The sequence below is a fragment of the Pituophis catenifer genome, unplaced genomic scaffold, assembly GCF_029215685.1.
Source record: "Pituophis catenifer annectens isolate HBS135680 unplaced genomic scaffold, rPitCat1.0.hap2 SCAF_6, whole genome shotgun sequence".
In the NCBI taxonomy this organism is placed as follows: Eukaryota; Metazoa; Chordata; class Lepidosauria; order Squamata; family Colubridae; genus Pituophis; species Pituophis catenifer.
Genome location: NW_027256886.1, coordinates 48,904,554 through 48,920,359, shown reverse-complemented (window position 1 = coordinate 48,920,359; position 15,806 = coordinate 48,904,554). Strand labels below are relative to the sequence as shown.

Genomic DNA, 15,806 nt, shown 5'->3' with positions numbered 1-15,806 from the left:
ACTTGTCATCCAAGAAGCTTTTTCAGCTCTGACAGGCTAGTGGGGTATGGAAGGATTTATATTCCTTGCAGACAGCTGGTCATTTGCATCTTTTAGAGGGTCTTGAAGCACTTGGTGGTTTATCTGTGTCTTCAGTATCACCTGAGTAATGCTCCTGGTTCCTGTAGTTTACATTTTTTCTTTTTCTCTGGAAATCCATTCATATACACACCATTCAAAGGAGAAAAATGAAAAGAAAAAAAATGCAGACTACAGGGATGAGAAGCACTACTCAGGTGATCCTGAGGACACAGATAACCCTCCAAGTGCTTCAGCTACCATCTAAAAAGGATGCAAATGACCAGCTGTCTGCAAGGAATATAAATCCTTCCATTCCCCACTATCCTGTTAGAGCTGAAGAAGCTTCTTGGATCAGAAGCAAAATGTCTTCAAAGAAAAAAGAAGGAAGTCCAGTTGCCTCATGAAAAAGTACCTTTGGGATAAACACACATACTGCTCAGGATTGCTATATATATCCAGTGTTGCATTTTGATAGTTCCAAAATTCTGATTATGATTTGAGGTTCACGTTACTTTATCCTAAAAGAGGAGGTCTTTTTTGAGAACTAGATTCTCCTTTTGTTATGGGAAACACGCTTCACATCAAGAGAGTTTACATAATATATTGAACCGTGTGAGAACCATTGTGGTATAGTACTTAAGATACTGGACCTGGGAAACCCGATTCAAATCCACCCTGAGTCCAATAAACTCGCTTGGTGGCTTTAGACCAGTTGGTCACTCTCAACCCAATCTACTTCACAATAGCAGCAAAGTGTATTATGGATGCTGCCTTGAAAGAAAGATAAGATATAAAACTAACTAGCCATACTCATTTTAACCTAGCATGCCATTGAAACTCAGTCATACTAGTTTATTGTTCAGTGTGTTAAGCAGCTATAGAAAACTGAGTACACTTAACTACAGATTAGCTAAAGGATATAATACAATCTTCGATGTACAACAGTTTTTTTAGTGACTATTTGAAGTTACTTTAAAAAGTGACTTATGAACATTTTTTACACTTACGACCATTGCAGCATCCTCATGGTCACATGATCAAAATTTGGATACTTGGCAACTGCTTCACATTTAGGAATGGTTGCAGTGTCCAGAGTCATGTGATCACCTTTTGTGACTTTCTGAGAAGCAAAGTGAATAGGGAAGCCAATTTCATTTAATAACTGTATTACTAACTTAACAACTCCAGTTATTCACTTAGCAACTATGATAAAGATTGTAAAATGAGGCAAAACTCCCTTAACAAATGTTTCACTTAGCAATGGAAATTTTGGGCTCAATTATGGTCACTAAGTCGAGGACTACCTATACAGTCAGTCTTTTAATTTCACTTCTTTCCAAAGTTTAGATCAAAGACTTTTAATTGCATTTTATAAATGCCTGTATTCACTTAATATGTTTAACCTGTTTGTTAGGATCAGCATGATATGTGAACCTTGTAACTCAGTAATTTGTGAGTCAAGATAACTGAGTAAACACAGAGTACCCAAGGTAATGATAAATTAACAAACCATACCCAGGAATTCTCATGCTGTCCAAACCTGAGGTCAACCCTTTCTTCTACCGTGAAAATAAAGAGCTTAAGAGTACACTAAAGAATTGGGCTGCTCCAACTGCACCACTTCTGAGAGGTTTTTTTCCTTTTCACTCCCTATTAGAATTTATAGGGGCAAAAAGGGAGGGGGAAAAACTATCCTGTTTGCGATGGCTCAGTCACAGATTGGCCCATCATAGATTTTTGCCAATTATTATTTTTTTTTAAATGATAGCTAACCAATGCTAAGCTTACTGGAAATTTTGAACAACTGAATTAAACAAAAGCTTATTGTAGTTAATCTGATACACTTTTTAAGGGGCCTGGGAAGCCACAAAACCAACAAAATTGGGTGGAATCATTCTGAAATATTAAAGACATTAGGTCAACTTATTATTGCTATAGCAAATAGAAAAGAACTGGGGTGGTTTCCTGAGGCTGCTGTTACATAGGAAATGCTACATCTGTACAGTGTTCCCACCAAACATTTTAAACTCTGGAATATTCCAACGTGTACAACAGAATCAATATGTATGAATCATGTGAAGAAGTTATGTGAACCAAGAGAATTGGATTAATTAAGTCAACATGATTGTTAACTATGGGTGTGTAATGCAGCCAAAGTAAAACAGAGCAAGAGAGCATTTTGTTCTCTGCCTCAGGCAGCAAAACCTCTTAGGCTCATCCAGCAAGTCAGGTAAGTTTAGAATTTACAGGAAATGGGCTGTTCGTGATCAGCTCATTAATACTGTATATTTTTTCAGAAGTATGTATTTTAAAACTTCATTCTCCATCTGGCACAGATGTGTGAATTGTGCACAGCCATGTAGTTTATAGATTTTAAAATTATTTTTATCCCTTTATTTTTTTATAAATAACTCAAGGTAGTGAATATACCAAATATTCCTTCCTCCTCCTACTATTGTCCCTACAACAACCCTGTGAGGCAAGCTGAGCTGAGAGAGACTGACTGGCCCAAAGTCACCCAGGTGACTTGCATGCTTAAGGCAAGACCAGAATTCACCATTTCTTGATTTCTAGCCTGGTGCCTTAACCACTAGACCAAACTGTCTCTTTATGTCGCTTCTTTATGTATCAGCATGAGCGGCTCAGCACTAAATTTGCTTATTTACCTATCCCCTTGTCCTTTTTTTTTCTTTTTGTTGTGTATTTTGCTATATTTTCTTGAAATATATTCTTGAATATTCTTACATTTAAATCAATCTTCCCCTAAAAGGTTGACATTACAAATGCATCCTCTATAATACACTATTTATTACCAGCTAAACCTAAGGTTACCAGCCCCTATTTTTTCTATTAATCAGTATGTAAATAATTTTTGTATGTATGCACAGATTCGTGACTTACCTCTAAACTTGTCAGGCATGAAAGATCAGGTCCACACGTGAAAATCCTATTAAACTAATTTATTGCTAATTATGCCTAAGCACAGGAATCTTATCAATTAACTCAGAGTTAAATAAGGGTCAATGGCACTCAAGAGGGGTTGGTCTTAGTTTGCTTATTATGGCTATATGGATTTTAGGCTGATCCCTCTTTTAACCCTTTTCCCAGGTCTGCCATTGTTTTTCCTACAAAGCGGGTAGGAAGTAGTCCTACAAGTAGGGAGCATACCTAGTGGTGTGTGAACATTTTAGAATAAAACTGAACTGTGCTTGTGGTATAATGGCCACAAGATCGAAATGTGTCAGAATTGACGAATATTGCCTTAATGATTGTGGCATGGGTAATCCAGAATAAAAGTCTGATGGGTAATTAAAGCAGTATCTATGGTCCTAATTGCTGATGATGATAGTAAGGGAAAGACTGGGATTTGGAAGAGGAATAAATAGGAAAAGCATAAACTAATGAAAAACCCTAAAGAAATGTAGGTATGTAACTTATGTGTGATTGCATATAAGACTGACTAATGCATGGGTGTCAAACTCAGCCATGTCACATGATGTATCACGACTTTTGCCTTTGTGGAGCTGGGGTGGGTGTGGCCTGCATGTGATGCATCCAGCCCATGGGCTGCCAGTTTGATACCCCTGGTAATGGAAAAACATCATTATTGTTCTTCTAAGAGACAGAGAGAAAATGCAAAAAAAAAAGAGGGAGTGGTTTGTTAACTGTGTTTGGGGAAGTGTTTGAATTGTGACAATAAGGGTGCAAGAAATGCATGGATGTAAGAAAGATGTCTATATGACACTTGATTTATAAAAAGGGGAAAAGTGAATAGGCCTGAATTGTGGAATCTTTTGCACAAATAGGGAATGTAAGGTTGACTGCTGAATACAGTGAGAGTTATCTATGATGACAGTAAAACATGTGTAAGAATAAATGGAATATCGGCTTGCTGGAAGGGAAATTTTGGGAACTGAGGATCCGACATGTTAAGGTGCTAAGGTTGAGAAACACTGGCTTGGAGAATAAGGCAACATCTCCTTGGTTGTTTATTTATGGATAAACATGTAAGAAACACTTCGGCTGTTCTTAGAGCTATTTGACTGAGGATATACTACTAATATAGTAATATGAGATCTATTGTGAAGAATTAATGTTTGTCAAAGAAGCAAAAATGGCTGTCTGCTTCTTTCTACTTTGGAAATGAGAGTTGATGTACAGGCAAGCTAAACAATCTTGGACTTGGGTATATAAGAATGTAATAAAAGAAGAAAAATAGAGTAGAGAACGACTGGTTACTAAATGAATGTGTATTGAATACAAAAGTGAATGCCCAACATGAAAAATATGTAAAATGGTTTGTTTATATAATGAGTGAATATAAATCACAAAATAAATATATAAGAAAGAGTGCATAGCTTTAAAAGGAAGGGAAAGACTGACAAAATTAGATGGAGTTAACAAAGAATCTCAAAAAAAAAAAAAGTAAAAACTTGATGTGGTAGAAACAAGGATGCTTTACAAAGAAGGGTATGAAAAAGTAGAGTGAGCGTGTTGGCCTGATTAGGTGTAATAATATTCTGTCTTTTTTTTCTTATCTATGTGTTTTATTTTTCTGGTTTCATATGTATTACTCCTTCACTGTGTTATGAAAAATTCTGCTCATTTTGAAAGGACTACATAGCATGATAGCAGAGGCAAAGAGACAGAATGAGAGAGAGAGAGACATTTTGTGAGCAAATTTAAACAGGTCAGGAAAAAAAGCAGCTGAAGAAATAAAGATACTAGCCGAACTCACAAATAAGCTGCTAGGCAGAGATTCTAGAGCATATATATAAAATCTGGAGCCTCAAGGCCATATACAGCCCACAAAAGCTTTTGGTGCAATTACAGAAGCCCCCACATATTATGAACATATATATAAAATCTGGAGCCTCAAGGCCATATACAGCCCACAAAAGCTTTTGGTGTAATTACAGAAGCCCCCACATATTATGAACAAAGTGTGTTTTTTGATGTAATAAAAGTGGAAAATGATAAAAGGTATGACTGAAGAATATCTACAATAACTATATGTAACAGTATAACTGGTTAAATATAAAGGTGATTTGAATAGCAATAAGTGGTTCCGCCCCAGGCGCCTAATGGACCCTGAAGGATTCCAGAAGGAGTTTGGGGAGTTACCTGACTCCCTTGTCCACAGTCCGGCTGAATTCCTGGTGGCTGCCTGGAATAGGGCGGCATCTGGGGCACTGGACCGGATGGCGCCTTTGTGACCTCTCCATGGCGGTGGATCCAGGAAAGCTCCCTGGTTTACTGAGGAGCTCCGGGAGATGAAGCACCAGAAGAGACGTCTAGAGCGACGCTGGAGGACCAGTAACTCTGAATCTGACCGAACACTCTTAAGAGCCTTTATTAGGGCTTATTTAGTGGTGATACGGGCGGCAAAATGCTCACACTTATTGCATCCATTGATTCACGCCCAGCTGCCCTATTTAGGGTGACTCGATCCCTCCTTAATGTAGGGGGAGTGGAGGAGCCCTTACAGGGTAGAGCTGAGAAGTTTGTGCAGTTTCTGTCAGATAAAGTCGCTCAGATTCAGATGGACCTGGACTCTGATTGGGCAATTCCGACCGAGATGACGGGGGCAGGTCTTAGTCCCATTGTGTGGGATGAGTTTGAGCCTGTGACTCCTGAGGAAGTGGACAAGGCTGTAGGAGCGATGAGTTCCTCCACTTGTTTGTTGGACCCGTGCCCCTCCTGGCTGGTTTTGGCCAGCAGGGAGGTGACACGAGGCTGGCTCCAGGCTTTAGTTAACGCGTCCTTGAGGGAAGGGGCCTTCCCACAACCATTAAAGGAAGCGGTTGTAAGGCCCCTCCTCAAGAAGCCTTCCCTGGATCCAGCAGAATTAAAGAACTTTCGTCCAGTCTCCAACCTACCCTTTGTGGGAAAGGTTGTAGAGAAAGTGGTGGCACTTCAGCTCCTGCGGTCATTGGAGGAAATGGATTATCTAGACCCTTTTCAGTCTGGCTTCAGGCCTGGCTACAGCATGGAAACTGCTTTGGTCACGCTGATGGATGATCTCTGGCGAGCCCGAGATGCGGGTCATTCCTCCATCTTGGTGCTACTTGACCTCTCAGCGGCTTTCGATACCATTGACCATGGTATCCTTCTGTAATGACTAAGGGAGCTGGGAGTGGGAGGCACCATGTTACGGTGGTTCTCTTCCTATCTCTCTGGTCGGTCACAGTCGGTGTTGGTAGGAGGACAGAGGTCGACCCCTAGGCTCCTCGTTTGCGGGGTGCCTCAAAGCTCGGTCCTCTCTCCCCTCCTATTTAACATCTACGTGAAGCCGCTGGGTGAGATCATTCAATGACACGGAGTGAGATATCAGCAATACGTGGATGATACCCAGCTGTATATCTCTACCCTGCGTCAATTCAGTGATGTGATGTGGTGGATGCGATGTGCCGGGGCTTGGAGGCTGTGAGGGTCTGGATGGGAGTCAATAGGCTCAGACTTAACCCAGACAAGACCGAGTGGCTGTGAGTATTGCCTCCTAAAGACTATGTCGATTGTCCATCCTTGGTTCTGGGGGGGGGAGAAATTGTCCCCCTCAGAACGGGCTCGCAATTTGGGTGTCCTCCTAGACTCACAGCTAAGATTAGAGCAACATCTGACTGCTGTGGCTAGGGAGACTTTTGCACAGGTTCGCCTGGTGCACCAATTGTAACCCTACTTGGATCGGGAGGCTCTCCTCACAGTCACTCATGCCCTTGTCACCTCACGGTTAGATTATTGCAACATGCTCTACATGGGGCTACCCTTGAAAAGTGTTCGAAGACTATAGTTGGTCCAGAATGCAGCCGCGTGAGCTGTCGTGGATGCACCTTGGTACACCCACATTACACCAATTCTCCGCAAGCTGCACTGGCTCCCTATTGGTCTCCGGTCACAATTCAAGGTGTTGGTTATTACCTTTAAAGCCCTACATGGCTCAGGGCCAGGTTATCTTCGAGACCGCCTTCTGCCACATAGCTCCCAGCAACCGGTAAAATCCCACAGAGTTGGTCTCCTCCGGGTCCCGTCAGCTAAACAATGTCGGCTGGCGGACCCGCGGGGGAGGGCCTTCTCTGTGACTGCCCCAGCTCTCTGGAACCAGTTACCTCCTGAGGTCCGGACCATCCCCACCCTATTGGCCTTCCAAAAAGCGGTGAAGACCTGGCTTTTCCAACAGGTCTGGGGCCGTTGTTCTCGCTCTTGTGATCTGGCGAGATCCGGCCATGAATGGTGTGAATGAGTTTTTTAATGTTTTTATAATGATTTTTTAAATGTATTGTGAGCCGCCCTGAGTCTTCGGAGAGGGGCGGCATATAAATTAAATTAAATTAAATAATTAAATTAAATTAAATTAAATTAAATTAAATTAAATTAGGTGTTAAAAATTAAAACTATACAAAAGTTTGAAATGCTTACAATTTGCACAATAATTTCAAAATTCTTTATCTTTAAAAAAGATACAGATGTAAAAGAGAAACACAATTCCCACAAATCTAAAACCCAGAATACATAATATGAAATGTTTGACTGTATACAGTTTTAATGCATACCTGCATATAATGAGCATCAGTTTCTAAATCAGTAATTCTTTACTGAATATGTAACGTACCAGTAATCATTTATTATAAATTGAATTTAAAATGGTAATTTAATTACAGGGCTGTGTAAAACAATATATTACTGATATTTTTATACATGTTCAAAGAAAAATTAATACTGTTGCTTTAATAGCAATAACAATAGTACTTAGACTTATATACCACTTCACAGGGCTTCACAGCCCTCTCTAAGACGTTTAGAGTCAGCATATTGCCCCCAACAATCTGGGTCCTCATAAATTAATAATAAATGGATGAGTAATAAATAAACTATCCAGTAGGGGGCAGACCACTCACAACAAAAATGCTAGAATTAAAACAGAAAAATGGAACTGGCTTGAGTAATGCTTTAAAAAGATTTAATCTTTGAGACAAGAACAGAATTCTAATGATGAATTTCTTTGGAAGTAACTTCACAGTGTGATTTGAGCTTTCTGCAAAAACAAATAACAATATTACCAAAGTTTGGTCTTCCTCCTACAAATAATTTTTAGGGTGCTTTTGCTGATGGCTCCAGTGGTATAAGTAAAAAATTCTGCCAGCAATTGCTTTTCCCTATTTAGAATTGGTGGTAAATTCAGGAAAGTTGAAACAGAACATAAAATCATCCTGACGCTTGCCTCCAAGTCTAAAATGCAAGAGAAAAAATTATACTACGTCAGTCCTCTTCTATATAAATCACAACTATCATTACTCCAGTTGATATACAAAAGCTAGCATTTAATTATGATTTCATGTTGAAGGTTAAACTTCAGTCCAAAGTTCTTTTCTGCACACTGCAGTCTGGACACAGCCAATCCAAGCATTTGTCAGAGTAATTGAAAGCTGAATAAAGGTTGCACAAGAACAGGAACCCAGAGGAAAGTTACTGTGGATACCAAAGCTCACCAGTCATTAAAAATTATCTTTATTACAATCGTTCATTTATTTTTACAAATGCAATTTGAAATAAACTGCATCAATAGATCAAGATATATAGACAATAAAAATGTGTGCTTCTTCTTGATTAAACTTCTGACACATCTCAAATGTTTACAAGCCAATAATTAAACAAGACTATATGATTAATAAATAATAACATCTGGTCCAGTTCAAGTATCTATGAATACATCAAACTTGATATAGAAACCCTGAAAGCCTAATACTATTTATGTGTTGCAGTCAGTAAAAAAATTGTCAAATTTTAGGGCTTAGTTAGATTCCTTAGTTTTAAAATGAAAGGTATGTGATATGAAACCATAAAAAGTAATAGGTTGAGACAAGTAAAGTGTTGCAAGACCTAAAGATTTTAAAATATTTCAAATATTTTGCAATTGTTTATAAATAAGCTTTTTACATACTTATAATAAAGTCTTTGGATTCTCTTCAAGCTACCCTGTGCATGCCCCTCCTCATAAATACAATCATAAAGAACAAGGCAGGGGGAAAAGCAAATGTTTTAAAATTTCAGGTTTTTAGTATACCAATTCCAAAGCAAAATTGTCATTTTGGTTGCATAAGCAATTCCACATCTTTCTATCGTCTGCTGCTGGAATACGTATTCTTCACTGTTTGTGAGCTTATTTTCACTAAGATCTACATTAAAACAACAAATATAGTTATGTTCCCCCTACAAACCAACTGTGCCTTTTCTGTAATACCAGAAGTAAAGATATATTAGTTTTCCCTGTTATTATTCCCTATTTTAATATTTTTGTTAGCTGCCTTAGACAGTTTTAAACTTAAACTTGGGATAAAATGTTTTAACTGACCAATATTACTGAAATAGAAGAAATGTGGTATATGCTTTAAGAATATGCCTGCCTTTATTTTACAAAGTCAAGCCAAAGGCTAGGGTCTCAAAACTTCTTAAGTTTATGATTCTGAAACATGTTATGTCTCTTGTTATATTAAAGTTGAGACAGGGATTTGGATATTTAATGAATTATTTAATGGCACAGACTTATTAAAAATAAAAACAATTAAAATATTGGTTCTTCTGCTTTACAATTAAGAAAAAGCTGATATTGAAGCAGGTAATACAATCAGATTTTGGTTTGGAGATCTTGAAATTAAAGATTTTTTTAATTATAAAAAAAAGATTTCATGGGATAATTGGACAACTTCAGAAGTAGCAAATGGTAGAAATATTTTCTCTAAATTGTTAAACTACCTAAACAAGGCTCTAGAGCAATTATACTTGCTCTTGCAATATGGTTCAGGACTGTTATCTAGTATATTTTATAGTAACTTTTTATGATGGCAGATACCAGCATTTATTATATCCACAAGCAAATAAATTCGTACTTTATTTAGTGAAATCTGTATGAACTTTTCACACACACGTAATGTGCTGGGCAGCTATATAATTAATGTAAAATTTATGAACATTAAATTTTAAGGCAGTTCTAATGAGAACTGTTATATTTAGTTGATTCATATCAGAATGCTTGATTTGTTAAAATATGTTACTGAGTTAATAAAAAAATGTGTATTATGTATGTGCCAGTCCCATCATGGCATTTACAGCACCATAGATAGGCTTTTGAACAGCTGCTCATCTAGAAGTACTATTATATTCCTGTGCAAATATATTAGGATTTAGCAAACAATGGCTTTAAAAGAAATTAGCTTTAAGAAACATGGAAGAGGGTAGAAAATAAGACTAGCAGGGAAAACATGAGTCATAGTATGCTAGACTTACAAAAATTTAGAGTTCTACATATGTTCACGAATTGAAAACAGAAGGGTTTCTTTAATTCCGTCCAATTCAGTGCAAATTAAAAACTGTCTTTGAAAATATATAGCACGAACTGCCTTATACCTGATAAGGACAGCATTGCCCAAAAGAAACAGTATTATCAGCAGTAATATAATATCTTAATTGTGCTGGTAGTCCTTGACTTACAACTACAATTTGGACCAGAATATCCATTGCTAAGCAAGTAATTCATGTCCAATTTTACAACTTTTTTGGTCATGGCTGTTAACCGAATCACTGCAGGTAAGTGAATCATGTGGTCGTTAAGTGAATCTAGCTTCCCCCATTGACTTTGCTTCTTGAAAGATGGCTAGAAAAGTCACAAATGGTGATCACGTGATCAAGGATGCTGCAACCGTCATAAACATATGCCAGTTGCCAAGCACCTGAATTTTGTCGCATAACCATGCAATGCTATGATGGTCATAAGTTTGAAGACCAGTCATAAGTCACTTTTTAAGTGCCATTCAGTGACTTTGAATAGTCACAAATGAATGGTTGTAAATCAAGGATCACCTGTAATGTAATGTAAGCTGTAGTATATTACTGAGAATGATCATTGAACAAAACTACTAATGCAAAGTTTTCATTCAGATTATTTCTTTTTCAGATAAGCCTCATTCACGGACTAACTGAGGTTATAATCCAAGTAACATGGAGAAAATCCCTGAGAATTCTGATTTAAAGAGAACAGTATCTCTTATGGAGATATGGATGTTACTACTTATAGATATTGTCACTTGTGCTTTATTATATTGCAGGGATTATATTTTTAATGGTGCTCTCAGTGTGGCTGCCAGAAAAAGTTAATTATGATTTACTTTCTTTGGCAAAGTGCAAACTAAAGGTGCATCATTGAGAACAGCAAACAAATCAGCAAGTTTCCAATTCGATAAAAAAAAATCATAGCTTTTTCTCCTCAAAGTGTGGGACAATCCCTGTATCATCTTGGGCTGAGCTGTTTTCTTTTTCATTCATCTTCAGATTCTCTTCTGCAAGCTGTGATAAGTATTTCTATGTGGGACAAAGAAACTGCTTTTAAATTAATGAACAATTAAATTGACAAAAGTACACTATGTATTCCCATAAAAGCATTTAATGCCAAAAGATCGAAATACAAATCTAATGATTAGTCCCAGTGGCAGCATTATATATGTATCAACTCACCTCAGCTTCTCTTCTTTGCCAGTCTCGCTTGGTTTATTCTTTAACCAATGATATTAAGGTGAGCATGTGCGGATATGTTTAATACAAGTTAGCACTTTTTTCCAAACATAAAGCAAAAATTCAAAATGCTTCCAATTATCTAGCATGATTGCTGAAAAATTTTTGTGCAATATAATTTTGATAATGTGTTTTACAATGATGAAAAAGTTATCATAATATAATAGTATAATCAAAATAATAAATTTGCAATTTTTTAAAAAACTAATAGGAAGGGAAGACAAATAATGTTTATACAAGTAGCCTTTGACTTACAACTATTCATTAGTAATTATTTCAAGTTACAATGGCACTGAAAAAAGTGACTTACAAATGGTCCTTACCCTTACAATATCTCAGTGTCCCTATGATTGCATGATCTAGACCAGAGGTGTCAAAATGGCAGCCCATGGGCCGGATGCATCACACACACGCCACTCCTACCCCAGTTCCGCGAAGGCAAAAAATGTTGTGATATGTCATTTGACTTCATTGTGACACGGCAAGTTTGATACCTGTGATCTAGACCTTGGCAAACTGCTTGTACTTATGATAGTTGCAGTGTCCAACAGTCACTTGATCACTATTTGAAATTTTCCCTGGCCTTCAACAAGCAAAGTCAATAGGAAAAGCAACTGAAAGATGGCAAGTGGCAAGTATGGCAAAAAAGATTGTTAAAATTGAGTGCAGTCACATGATGCTTCACTTAACAACTGTATCACTTAATGACAAATTTTGCAGTCTCAATTATAGTCATAAATTGAGGACAAACTGTAACCTTTGATGCTAAAAGCAGCCCAAAATCAATAGTGAACAGAAAGCATTTTCATCTGATTTTCTAGAAAATTCCCAACTCACTTATAGTTAAAATTGCTGATCAAAAGAAAAGCAACAGCCATATATGGGCCATTATGTAGTATCATCTCTCTTATTTTTTAGTATGAACATTCAAGAACTACTCAATTCTAGGGATTTCTTGCTTATTCATTTGTTTGTCTGTTATTGGTTGCCTGACTCCTCTGTGACTCTTGATAGTATACAATATTAAAACAATTCCAAAGTACAAACAAAATAACTACAGATGTTTTGGGGAAAATGTCAGCCTCCAAACAGAGCCACATAACACCCAAGGGACTGGTGCTCACTCTAGCCTAATGCCTGGGAGCAGAGCCAGGTTTTGAAGACTCTTTAAAGCCAGGTCTGGGTGGGAGCCAAACGGCAGGGCAATACTACTGATGCAAAGTAGGGCCTTTGGAACAGCTGTGCACTTAATTAGAAGTTAAATTCAGTAGACATGCATAAATACACAACACACACACATACAAGAAGCTGATACTCTTAGTCCTTCTTGTAAAGAAGCCCTGGCAAACCAATGCCACTTACTTCACACTCTTAAAAACAGATTCATCTGTTGCTTAGGTTTACTAAAATCATTAATATGTCCAGATCTTAATAAGCAAGTGCACATTTATCCAGCTATGTAAAATTGCTTTGGTCTTAGATTTAGTGCTAAAGGAACACCAAGAATCCTAAAGGCAAGCCTTTCACCTGTTCCCATCTCCTTTTTCAGTTAAGCTTGTGCATGACTTATTATCATGGTATGTACATCATCTCACTTCTTGCTCTAAAGAAAGGCCAAGGTGAGGTGACAATCTTCTCTTGAGCTCTAATGATATGATGTGTAAAAATTCTTCAGATGTGCAACTAGAGAATTAAACTGAAGTATTTTAGCGTTTAGTTTAGTGCTTCCTAACTTACATTCTACAAAACTGTGAGAGAGATGGAGGGTTAAGAAATATAAAATATAAATAAATAAAACACCTATGTTCCCCAAACAGTGTAAATGTATTATGTGAGTTGTTCTGAATCTATTCAGCTTTCACTAGCCAAACATGCACCTAGAACATTTTTGAGGCCCCCACTAACCAAACAATGACTAGAACATTTTTGAGGCCCCCTCCAAACATACTGAAATAACTGGGAAAAATCATTGTTTAAAAAGAGTACATGCTTTTAAGTGAAAAGGCATTGGGAATCCTATACCTTTGTAGGATTGTAAAAGAGGGTTTTCAGCACTCACTACAATGGAGGTCAAATACTGAAACAGAATCAGTGTTGAATTGATTCTAAAATTCACAAATGTTATTCCAGAAGGCACACACCAATGTTTACATTCTTATACATCCCCCTTGTTTTTAAATTGAGGGGTAAAAGGGGAGAAAAGTGTATTATTAAACCATGTTTCATTTCAATGTTCCTTTCATTGACTAACTGTTTGAATTGAAATAGACAGGTAGGTGGTATTCCTTATAAAGAGCAGTTTTGTGATCCAAATTGCTTGATGGACTTGCAAAGTTTAAGAAACACTGTTCTAGTTAGTTCATTTTAGATTTAACTCAGAAGTACGGCATGTCCACCATTCTCATAACATATGGAAATGATAATATTAGCTTCAATATTCCATGGAAAAGTACATTTGAAAGTGCAAAAAACATTTTTGCCTTCTTTCTGCTAGCTTCACTTTTTAAAATTTTACAACTTCTTTTATCCCAAACATAATTTGTTCAGAATAACAGAGTTGAAAGGGATCTTGAAGGTCTTATAGTCAACTCTTTATTCATGCAGGAATCCCTATACCATTTCAGACAAATGGTTGTCCAATCTCTTCTTAAAAACCTCCATATTGAAGCACCCACAACTTCTGGAGGCAAGTCGTTCAAAACAGAAACACACAACACTGAATAATGATACATATATATACTACTAAAACTCTTGTATTTCATTGTTTATAACATTCAATTAGGCAAAATAGAGCGTCATAAGGCAACAATGGACTAACAAATATTGCATCAAAAATTTGGAACTCATGACTTCTGTGGGATTGAAAATTGGAAAAGTTGTGTCTGCTTCAGTGATATGTTGTCATTTCCAACACTCCCTGCCAGCTTCCCACATCTCAGTGGGGAAACTGACAGGAAGTTGCTAGTCCAAGGACAGTAGGCAAATAAGTGGCTCCTGCCAGATGAGGGAGGGAGATAGTGGGTAACAGAGAGGCATAACAAGGTTCAGGAGAATGCGCAGAAGCACATGAGTGGCATGGCACAGGTCAGGGAAGATGCCAGAGGGTGTAGGTTGGGGAGGATGCCCAAGAGGTGTGACAAGGCTCAGGGAGGATCTGTGAGGATGGAGGAGGGTACATGAGGATATGAGTCAGGGAGAAAGTGCAGGAATGTGAGGGAAGCAGGGCGAGAGTCAGGAAAAGCATTTTGGGGATGTACTAGTAGGAAAAGAAATAACTCTGAAATGATGTGCTAACAGGTTACAGTTGCCTAGTAGTTTTGATATTTTTAAATCACCATTTTATATACCTTCCTAAATTTGTTTTATTTTGTTTTATTTATTTTACAAAGACACGTATATGAAGGACAAATTTCTTCAAAGCTCTTGGGGTAAAAAGCAGTATATGATTTATATATTGTTGAAGCTTGAAAAAAACCTGATAATATCATGATTAAAATGAAGAAAAAGGAACAATCTGAGGAAGAAACTGGATATCAGGATATAGTACTGCCATATGTTTGTGGAAGGTTATAAATAGAGGGTTGAAGTGAAGAGGTGTTAATTCTCTCGGGAAAACTTCAATCTGATCTACTGCAAGTTTAAAGTAGCCACATAACCCAGCAGACTCTGGAGGATGCAAGTAGATACTGCTGCTGTAGGCTAAAATGCCAAGATAGAGTGTGAGGTAATCTTGCCTGCTAGAAAAAAGTACTGGAGAATCCAGCATAAGTCCCAGAAATCTCAAGAAGTGGGAACAAATTAAGTGAGATTTCTTGTGGTTGACACAAAAGTGCAAGCAAGCTAGATCTAATATAGCTCTGGCATTAGCAACTACTTCTTCTTTTGAAGGAGCTGCCAGAAGGTAATTACCAAAGTAATGAAAAACTTATCTCACTTGAAAGTATGAAGTGGACTCACACAACCCTGTTGCATTTTAATACTCTTTTGCTGGAGTTGAAAGATCAAAGAAAAGCATCTTGAACTGAAACAGATACTCTCTAGTAATAAATGAAGGCACTGGTGATAGTCTGTCCAGATTCATTGTATGGATGTAGATGTCCTTCATATCAGTCATGTAAACTGGTAGCTATTAGAGCCATTGAAATCAATGGGATGAAGAATCAGTGTGAAGATACGGTTTTGTT

General features: G+C 37.5%; 1 protein-coding gene across 2 annotated transcripts in view; it reads right to left on the bottom strand.

The window, feature by feature from the left end:
• Window positions 1-7,637: 7,637 nt before the first annotated feature.
• Window positions 7,638-15,806, bottom strand: part of RBM20 (RNA binding motif protein 20) — an 87,221-nt gene continuing 79,052 nt past the window's right edge. The window contains exon 13 of one of the 2 annotated variants that reach the window (XM_070945566.1): window positions 7,638-11,412. In XM_070945566.1, coding sequence (XP_070801667.1) covers window positions 11,302-11,412 — 111 coding nt within the window. In that variant the 3' untranslated portion in view covers window positions 7,638-11,301. The remainder of the gene's footprint in view (window positions 11,413-15,806) is intronic. The other variant, XM_070945565.1, reaches the window with a different exon arrangement.